We start from the raw sequence: 10,843 nt of genomic DNA on the forward strand, positions 1-10,843 counted from the left end.
TTAGGTTATGCGTCTCAGGATCAGAGGACACTCCACCCGCTGAAACTGAGTCCATCAGGAAGTCCCGGAAAGTCTCCGCCCACTCCGTGGAGGTGACCGAATATAATAAGCCCACTGTCTGTCTTCAGACACTCTGCTGGTCGGAAGAGGGGAACCAGGTGGTCAGCCCCCTGGCCGCAGCGCCCCCGCAGCCTCCAGCGGCCACCACCATGCCCTCCTCCCCACTCAGGGTAGCTGTGGTGTGCAGGAACAATGTGAACAGGAGCATGGAAGCCCACAGCATCCTCCTCAAAAGAGGGTTCCACGTCCAGTCTTTCGGAGTCGGATCTCGGGTGAAGCTCCCAGGACCCTCAAGCAATCGCCCGGTGATCTACGATTTCTCCACGACGTATAAGCAGATGTACGAGGACCTTTGCAGGAAAGACCGGGAAGGCTACAGCAGGAACGGAATCCTGCACCTCTTGGGGAGAAACGAGAGGATCAAGCCGCGCCCCGAAAGGTTTCAGGAGTGCAGCGACCCCTTCGACGTCATCTTCACTTGCGAGGAGAGTGTGTATGACCGAGTGATGCAAGAGCTGTGGGCCAGGGAGCAGGCGACCTTCCAGCCCGTGCACGTGGTCAGCGTGGGCATCGCAGACACCTTGGAGGACGCCACCCTCGGGGCTTTCCTCATCTGCGAGCTGTGCCAGAGCCTCCAGCAGGCAGACGACGTGGACAGTCTGGATCAGCTGCTGCTGGCGGCGGAGGAGAAAACAGGGAAGAGCTTTCTTCACACGGCCTGCTTCTACTGAAGGTCTTGGCTGGAGTTGGCGCCTTCGTTGGGTTAACAGCTTTCGTGTGGCATTTTGGACTAGTCCCTATTTTCTGAGAAGGGCTTTTAACGCCCTTTCCGCGAACTTCTGTTTGTGCGATTTTTAGGTATATGCCACCAGGGAAGGGTTGAGCAAGAAAAAGCGTTTCTTGGGAAACGAGGACAAGGGCTAGTAGTCATGGAAACAGTCCAAACCTGGGGACATTGTTCTGGGTACTTTGGGCACAAGAAGTAACTCAGCGCTCACGTGGGTCTGCGAGGACGTGACTGCCACGGCCTGCGCTTTGCAGGGGAGCGACAGGAAGTTTATAATGGAGTGCGGGACAAGTGATTTATTGAAGGATATTCAGCGAATAAACAACACTGAAAGGCAGCTGCTGCGGAAGGCTCTGGCCGACTGATCTCTGAACGTAAGGGAGATCCTGCACTGCTTGAACGTAAGCAGCGCGTGCGGCCAGGGACCCAGGCTGGACGAGGCCTTATCTGACCTGCGCACGCGCGGACTGACTGCTTTGGTTCCTTAACCCCTTACTCCTTGTCGTTTGTTTGCTGCGTGACTTTCTATTGTGCTTTGCTTTGCGTGATGTGTTCACACACAGCCAGGTGCAGTGTGTAGTGAAATGTCATTGAGTTTGGAATCCTGAACCTACTTTACCCTTGCTTTATGATTAAATAAAGCTGACGTGCAGAGACACAACTCGTGCTTGCCTTTCTAGCATGCTCGCGATGGTACCCACTCTGCACCAACAGGAAAAGAGACATCCTTAACACCAGCGGTGAGAAATTTAGAGCTGGAAGTCTGTACAGACAACCCTTGTTGCTCGGCTCTAATCAACTACCCCAGCCTGAGTTCTGTTTAGAATTCCTTACTAATTGAAGCTCCTGAAATTCGGTTTTCTTTATCCTGTCAATTCATTAAAGATTTATCGTCTCCTTGTCTAAAAAGTATAAAAACTACCTGCCTTGGTCATTTCTTTAGGTCTCAGGTTCATTATTGGGCTTCTGTGAGCACATAATAAAGCTGATTTTTTTTCTCCTGTTCATCTATCTCATGTCAATTTAATTCTTAGTCCAGCTGGGACACTTTGATTGGTAGAAAAGATATTTTCCTTCTCTTCACTAATTAGTTTTTTAGAAGAGCATAAAGTATGGAGAACTAGCTAGGATAATATACTTTGCATTTACATCAAATGACACATTTTTTTCCCCCTGAAGGTGGGATTACTTTCTTCTTCCTGTCTTCTGATTAAAAACAATAATATACAAGATTGCTTTTATAATCAGTTAGAATATAAAGTTATTTCCAAGTTGAAAAAAGTTCACATCCTACATTCAGGATGAGGAAAACCAAATAAAATTACTTATAAAAGAATATAAACAAAGCAGGAGAATTTTTTCCCCTAGCAACCATAAATGTGGATTTTTGATGAGCAAGCACTAAACAGAATGGTACACTAGGTAGGCAAATGAAATAAAAATGTGTCATAAATCTCAAGAATCCCATGAGATCTACAAATTATGCATGGACGTTTATAGACCCTTAGGAAAGAATGAAAATTCATTATTTATGGCTTCAAAATGCGAATCTCATGACCAATCCCAGGATGAATATAACTGCAACACCATCCTTTACATGAAAAACAAAAATTTGAAAATCATATTACGTGTATTGCTATTGCAGACTGAAAAAAATAACTTTACTATTCATTAATTCAATATTTAATGCCAGTGTAAGTATTAAAAGAGGGCTGTAGCAAGCCTGGTTTAGCTGGGAGAGCTTTGTTGTAGTGAATATCTTAAATGTGAAGACTCAGTGTGGGCTGGAGATTAGAGCAGGTGGGGAGGAGTGGGCAAGAAGCTAGTCAGGAGAAGGCCAGGGAGGGGAATGGCACTTAGGGACCTGGGATCCAGGCATTTGGAGGAGGGCAAGGCTGATGGGGACAGCCATATCCCTGGGGCCCTGATGTAAGCACTCCCCTCAAGAGCTCTCGTGAAAGAGAATAAACAGCCCAGTGCCTGGCTCCCAACAAGCTGAATGTCATCTCCAATCTCAGTAAGAGCTGGTGAGTAAATTAGACATGTGTGTAGAGGGCAGGTTCCAGGATCAAGGTAAGGATTGGACTGCTGTCACATCCCAGGGAGGCCTGGGAGTGGGGGTGAGGGGCCAGGACTTTCGTGCACCAAGAATGGTAAAGACCAGAGATACCAATCTGGTTGGTTACAGCAGCAGTGGAGGTGTTGGTTTGGGAAGGGAGGTTGAGAGTATATGGGTAGCTCAGGTTAATGAAGGTTGCTCAAGAAAGAGAAGTAATCCAATATGTGGCAAGTGCTCTAATGATTAGGTTAGACATGAGAAAACAGAAAAGATCATGACTTATTTCAAGCCCTTCTTGGCAACCATGACAAGTGCCCAGAGAATGACTGGTATCTCTGCTGGGCTTCCCAAAGCAGGGCTTGGGAAGCAGACCAGGACATCTCAGGCAGGTGTGAGGAGGGAACTACGGGGGAGGGGCATTGAATGGGACATTGAGGATGAACTTGTGTCAGACCAAAGTCATCCTAATTTGGTCAGGAGACCAATTGAGCAGGCAAACCCTCAACCTCTGAGCTCCCTGCCTTCTCTCACTGGCTCCTATTAATAAAATGTCTTCAGGATGCCTGGGTGGCTCAGTCACTTAAGCGATTGACTCTTGATCTCAGGCAGGTCTTAATCTCAGGGTTATGAGTTCGAGCCCAGCACTGAGCTCCACCCTGGGCATGGAGCCTACTTAAAAGAAAAAAACAGTTCAAAAAATAAATTTTTTTCTGCTACTCCCTTTCCCCAAACACATGACCATCACCGGCTTCTGTAATCTGCTATCTATGGCATCTTCCTTCTTGCCATTTTCTTCTTTCCTTTCCCAATCAGGTCTGTGGGGTACACACCAGCCCTCACATCCCTCCGATGCCATCCTACTGGTTTTCCTGCAGATCAGCTGCCCTCACTGGAGAGAACGTTCTCACAGAGCAGCCATATGCTCTATAGGAGACAGTGCCCTGACCTAGGCCAGCTGAATGGACTTCTTTGGTGACTCTGATGGCAGAACACTGTCTCCCAGCACTTGGAGGATGGAAATTGGAGATGATTTTTTTCCCCAGAAAGAAAAATCAGGGGCACCAAGAGGATAACTGGAATGGAAGGAATAATGTTCTTGAGTGTAAGATATACTAAGCTACTAAGCTAAATATTTTTAAATACCCCTTCACGAGGGGGAATTAGCATTTGCCTCCAATTATTCAAACTTTCTGCTTACAAATTTGATTTTCTCTCAAACCATGAGGGCAGAACTCGCCTAATTCCCATTGCTTCTATTTCCCCCGTTTATAGTATGGTGCCTGAAAAATAGTTACTGCTTCCTGAATGACCAAGTGAGTGAATGAATGAATGTATACTAAGAACTAACTGATAAAGTTTCCACCTGCAGAAAACCTCCCAGATATCATGCATATCCCTTTCCAGTAATAATGCCTTATTTTCCAAATTCAGTCATTTCTGAACTTCGTTTCCTAAGGTGTGAGCACGAGCAGTGCCTTATTCAGGTACACAGATTCCGTCAATGTTACTTAAAGGTCTGTTGACTCTCTCTGCAAGTGAGCCCGCAATGTGGTGAAGTCAGAGAGATTTCAAATCTCATTTCCATCATTTAGGCCAAATATGCCTGTACAAACACCACCCTGCTTCCTTTAGCATTCCCTATGCACAGCTAACTGGAGCTGAATAAACACTGTTCAGTGAACAGGCCATACTTGGATTTGAATACCCACATTTTCTTCTCTTGTTTCCCTCCCTTTTCATTCTTTTCCTTATGATGAACTACCTACCACAAGGTCAAGTTCAAGAAACATCTTGTTACATAGCCTTTCCAGATACATATAATGATTTCCTTTGTATATTCATAATCCTCTGTTTGTAGGAGAAATACATACAATAATGTGTTTTATTTGATTAGCTGGGTATATATATATATATATATACATATATATATATATGTCAAATTAGACTATCACTCATTGAGGTAGAGAATATGTCCTCTTGACTTCTTATGTTTCTTATTGTTTGCATGTTCACAGAAGATGGAGAGTGGGAGATATGCTGAAAGCTCCTAGTGCCTTTACAAAGAATATTGCAAGAAAATTTGTATTTTCAACTCTGTCTATGGATTGAAGGTGATATCTCTGGTAGTCTCCACAGGTATGATTTCCTTAAACCACACTGGTGTTGGCCACACAATCTTCTACTTCCTGGGCATCCCTGGGCTAGAAGACCAGCACATGTGGATTTCCATCCCCTTCTTCATTTCCTATGTCATCGCCCTGCTCAGGAACAGCCTGCTCATCTGCATTATCCTCACAAAGCACAGCCTCCGTGAACCCATGTACCTCCTCCTCTGCATGCTGGCCGGAGCGGACATTGTCCTCTCCACGTGCACAGTACCTCGGGCCTTGGTCATCTTCTGGTTCCACGCTGGGGAGATCTCCCTGGATCGCTGCATCACTCAGCTCTTCTTCATCCGTACCACCTTCCTCTCTGAGTCAGGGATCTTGCTGGTGATGGCGTTTGACCGCTACATTGCCATGTGCTACCCCTGAGGTACACCACTATTCTTACACGTGCTCTGATTGGGAAAATCGGTGTGACTGTCTTTCTGAGAAGTTATTGTATGATCTTCCCCATAATAGTTCTTTTGAAAAGATTGACTTTCTGCCAAAATAATATTATTCCACACACCTATTGTGAACACACTGGTTTGGCCGAATATGCTTGTAATGACATTCGAGTGAACATCTGGTATGGCCTTTTGTCATCATGTCGACAGTGGTCTTAGATGTCCTGTGAATTTTTGTTTATCTACTGGTTCTCTGTGCTGTCTTCCACATGCCTTCCCAAGATGCTTGCCACAAAGCTCTCAACACATGTGGCTCCCATGTCTGCATCATCATCCTCTTTTATGGGCCTGCGATCTTCACAAGTCTTATTCAGCGGTTTGGACGCCACATTCCACCTCATATCCACATCTTATTGGCTAATGTCTGCATTCTGGTTCCACCTATGCTGAATCCCATCATTTATGGGATTAAGACCAAGCAAATCCAGGAGCAGGTTGCTTACGTATTTTTTCCAAAGCAGAAATAACCTTGGCAGAGATGCAGATTTTTCGGCATCTCTAGCTATCAATGAAAATGTAGTGAAATTCGTGCGTGGCGTGGGTCAACTGAAACACTAGGAAAAACTCAGTAAATTTAAATTCTGGAGGAAATTTATCAGGGAGTTTGCAGGAGTTATATTTTCTATTGGCAAAATAACCTCAGAAAGCTTTGTCATGTCTGACTGAGCAAACTACCGTCTGCAAAGAACCGAGACAGCACGAATTTTTTTTCCTCAAGTTATGGCCTTTTAAACAATAGCTTGATTATTGGAAATACATCAATAAGAACAGTGTTCTCTTCTGGGAATTTGCTCAACTATTCCTCACTGAGTTTTGCAATCTCTGAGACATCTTGTAATATCTGGACAGTCACATACAAACCTTCTTTCCTTTATGTCCCTCATTTTGGCTAAATGACATTCTTAGAATCAGGGATTCCTAGGCTTCACAGTTATTTCTATTATAATTTATAACCTGCCATCACTTGTGCTTGTTATAGGAGAATGTAAATGAATCGCATGTTTCATATTTTACAGAATAATGTTTGAGGAGCCTGAGGCTGGTCACTCTTCTATTGGGTAAAGACTCCTGTGGTTTCTGAGGGGTGGTGTGTGGCTGGGGAGACGCTGAGGAAGGGGAACTCCCCCAAATCTTGGTATCAGGCCATGTTCTTCAATGATCCCTCCCTCAGGGGAGCATGCAAGGCCTTTGATGACCTGATTCCTGACCTTCTTTATAGCAACACTTCCCATATCACCTTCCAAGAGGCCCAAGTGTCAGACATACCAGGTCATTAACGCCTCACCTTTCCCAGACCATGTCATGCTCTCCATGTCCCTGCTCTGCCTTGGGATAACTTCCATCAGCTTGTGGAAAATTCCTATTCCTCCTTCCACACCCACTTCTCATCTCTTCTCCTCTATGACACTTTCTCTAACCACAGCTCCTTCCCAGTGTGCTCTTTAGTTGATACTTCTTCTCTGAGAGAAATAGCCTATTTGCCATATTTCTCTATCTCACCATATATATGTATACATATTATTGATCATACTGCATCTAGGATTCTTACTCAGTAACATGTTACTGGCATTGATCATTTGAAATATATGTAGATCTACACAATACATTTCTACATATATATTATATTTCATTGCAGGTTTTTTTCCCCCAAAGCAGAAAATATTTAATCAAATGTGCTTATCAGCTCTTGTCTCCCCTTCAGAAATGTCCAAGCTGCTTTTAAGCTGATACTGTCCCCCTGTCCTGACCAAAGCATTTGATGAACCCTCTGGATTACATAACTTGGTGGGAACTCTCTGCCTCTGGCCGTAGAAGACAATGGTTCTTTTCTTTTCTTTTCTTTTCTTTTTCCCCATTGCAAGGTTTTGACATAGTGATTTTCATCAAGCTGGCTTTTTCTAAACCATTTTTCTATAGCTTTATGATTGTTTCCCTACAAGTTTATGGCTCAATTTTACTTGTTTCCTAAGTGCACAGTGCATTTTATTTTCCAAATCAATTATTTTTAAGGGTCATATTTAATGCAAGGTGTGGAATAAGACAATGTAAGACAATTGGAAAATAAAAATACAGGGACGCCTGGGTGGCTCAGTTGGTTAAGTGTCTGCCTTCAGCTCAAGTCATGATCCCAGGGTCCTTGGATCGAGTCCTGCATCGGGCTCCCTGCTTCTCCCTCTGCCTGCCGCTCCCCCTCCTTGTGTGCTCTCTCTCGCTCTAACTCTATCTCTGACAAATAAATAAATAAAATCTTAAAAGAAAAAAGAAAATAACAAAAATATAAAGAATAACTTTAATCGGGTAAAAATTACTGATAACTTTTTTGGTGTAATGCCCTATATTCTTTGTTCCATGTGTATATATTTTCATATTTGATATGAAAATATGTACAAAATCTTGACATCTTGGCTTTTACAATATATGATAAATTTAATCATTAAAAATTTTAAAATAATTATAATTTCTAATGTTTGCATAATATTCTAAGGTAATATTTTCAATATTATTGAGTGTTTAAGCTTTTCCCTATGTTAATATTATAAATAAGCCCGCTATGAACTTCTTTTTCATAAAGTTCTCAGAGTTTTCAACTTTTAATGGTAGATTCCTAGAATTTGAACCAAAGATTTAAAAAAATTTTTTTAATTCAGTGTTATATTAGTTTCAGGTGTACAATGTATGATTCAACAATTCTACACATTACCCAGTGCTCATCACAATAAGTGTACTCTTAATTCCCTTCACCTATTTCACCCATCTCCCACCCACCTCCCCTCTGGCAATCACTAATTTTTTCTCTCTATTTAAGAGTCTGTCTTTTTGTCTCTTTTTTTCCTTGTTTGTCTTATTTCTTAAATTCCACATATGAGTATTTGCCTTTCATCATATGGTATTTGTCTTTTTTTGATGGACTTATTTCACTTAACGTTATACCCTCTAGATCCGTCTATGTTGTTGCAAATGGCAAGATGTCATTCTTTCTCATGGGTGAATAATATCCCAATGTATATATATACCACATCTTCTTTATCCATTCATCCTGATGATCATTTAGGTTGTTTCTATCTCTTGGCTATTGTGAATAATGGCACAATAAACGTGGGAGTGCATATATCTCTTTGATATCCTGTTTTCATTTCTTCTGGGTATACACCCAGAAATGGAATTGCTGGATCACATAGTAGATCTATTTTTAATTTTTTGAGAAACCTCCATATTGTTGTCCATAAAGGCCGAACAAATTTACATTCCTACCAATAGTGTACAGGGCTCCCTTTTCTCCACATTCTCACCAACACTTGTTATCTCTTGTCTTCTTTTTTTTTTTTAAAGATTTTAATTATTTATTTGACAGAGAGAGACACAGCGAGAGAGGGAACACAAGCAGGCGGAGTCGGGGAGGGAGAAGCAGGCTTCCCACGGAGCAGGGAGCCTGATGCGGGGCTCGATCCCAGGACCCTGGGATCATGACCTGAGCCGAAGGCAGATGCTTAACGACTGAGCCACCCAGGCGCCCCATATCTCTTGTCTTCTTGATGACAGCCATTCTAATAGGTATGAGGTGGTATCTCACTGTGGTTTTGATTTGCATTTCCCTGATGGTTAGTGATTTGGGGCATCTTTTCATGAACCTGTTGGCCATTTGGATGTCTTCTTTCAAAAATATCTATTTAGTTTCTCTGCTCATTTCTCAATTGGATTGTTGTTGTTTTTGTTGTTATTGAGTTGTATTTCTTTATATATTTTGGATATTAACCCCTTTTCTGATATATGGCTTGCAAAATTTTCTCCAATTCTGCAGATTGCCTTTTCATTTTGTTAACTGCTTCTTTTGTTGTGCAGAAGCTTTTATGACTGATAAAATCACATTTGTTTTTTTCTTTTGTTGTTTGTGATTTTGGTGACATATTCAGAAAATTATTGCCAAGAGCAATGTTAAGGAGCTTCTTCCCTTTTTCTTCTAGGAGTTTTATGGTATCAAGTCATGTGTTTAAGTCTTCAATCCATTTTGAATTAATTTTTGTGAGTAGTTTAAGATAGTGATTTAATTTCATAGTTCTGCATGTTTTTACCCAGCTTATGCTTGAAGTAACAGACATCTTCCTTAGTTAAGAATTTATTAAAATAATCTATAGATTCAATGTAATCCCTAACAAAATTCCAATGGTGTATTTCACAGAAATAGAACAAACAATCCTAAAATTTGTATGGAACCAGAAAATACCCTGAATAGCCAAGAAAATATTGAGAAAGAATAAAGGTAGAGGCATCACATTCCCTGATTTCAAACTTAAACAAATCTATAGTAATCAAAACAGTATGGCATTTCCATGAAAACAGACACATTGATGAATGGAACAGAATAGAGAGCCCAGAAAAAGCCCCACACATATATGGTCAGTTAATTCATGATAGAGGAGCCAAGAACATACAGTGGGGGAAAAGACAGTCTCTTCAATAAATGATGTTGGAAAAACTGGACAGCCACATGCAAATGAATGAAACTGAATCACTATCTTATACCATACACAAAAACTAACTCAAAGTGAATTAAAGGCTTGAATGTAAGACATGAAACAATAAAATTTCTAGAAGAAAACATAGCAGGTAACCTCCTTGACGTTAGTCTTGGCAATGATTTTCTAGATTTGACACCAAAAGCAAAGGCCACAAAAGCAAAAATAAACAGGTGGAACTGCATCAAACTAAAATGATTCTGTGCAGCAAAGGAAACCATCAACACAATGAAAATGTAACCTAGGGAATGAGAGAAAATATTTGTAAGTCATAACTGATAATAAGTTAATATCCAAAATATGTATGAATTGTTGAATTTATATAATTCAATAGCAAAAACCCAACTGATTAAAAAATGGGCAGAGGAAATGAATGGACATTTTCCCAAAGAAGACATACAGACACAAGAAAGGATGCTCAACATCACCCATCATCAGGGAAATACACATCAAAACCACAGTGCGTTATCACCTCACACCTGTTAGAATTGCTGTCACCAAGAAGACAAGAGATAACAAGTGTTGGCGAGGATGTGGAGAAAAGGGAACCCTTGTGCACTGTTGGTGGGAATGTAAACTGGTGCCACCACTATGAAAAACAGTGTGGAGGTTCCTCAAGAAATTTAAAAATACAACTATCATATAATCCAGAAGTTCTACTGTGTGGGTATTTACCCTAAGGAAACAAAAAATACTAACTCAAAAAGATATCTGCACCCTCACATTCATTGCAGCATTATTTACAATAGCCAAGACATGGAAGCAACATGTGTTCATCGGTGAATAAATGAATAAAGAACATGAGTAAAGAA

At 41.5% G+C, this 10,843-nt stretch overlaps 1 protein-coding gene and 1 pseudogene across 1 annotated transcript; both read left to right on the forward strand.

Annotated features, from left to right (window-relative positions):
- Nucleotides 1-209: 209 nt before the first annotated feature.
- Nucleotides 210-1,704, forward strand: LOC113915261 (RNA polymerase II subunit A C-terminal domain phosphatase SSU72-like). The gene has a single exon (XM_035723072.1). The coding sequence runs from the start codon at nt 210-212 to the stop codon at nt 789-791; it is 582 nt and encodes a 193-aa protein (XP_035578965.1). The 3' UTR covers nt 792-1,704.
- A 3,340-nt stretch (nt 1,705-5,044) lies between these two features.
- LOC113915238 lies at nt 5,045-5,984 on the forward strand (annotated as a pseudogene).
- Nucleotides 5,985-10,843: the final 4,859 nt, after the last annotated feature.

The sequence above is a fragment of the Zalophus californianus genome, chromosome 11, assembly GCF_009762305.2.
Source record: "Zalophus californianus isolate mZalCal1 chromosome 11, mZalCal1.pri.v2, whole genome shotgun sequence".
Lineage (NCBI taxonomy): Eukaryota > Metazoa > Chordata > Mammalia > Carnivora > Otariidae > Zalophus > Zalophus californianus.

What these genes read in the sequence shown, in the direction of transcription:
- LOC113915261 (XM_035723072.1), top strand. Translation starts at nt 210, where the DNA reads ATGCCCTCCTCCCCACTCAGGGTAGCTGTGGTGTGCAGGAACAATGTG.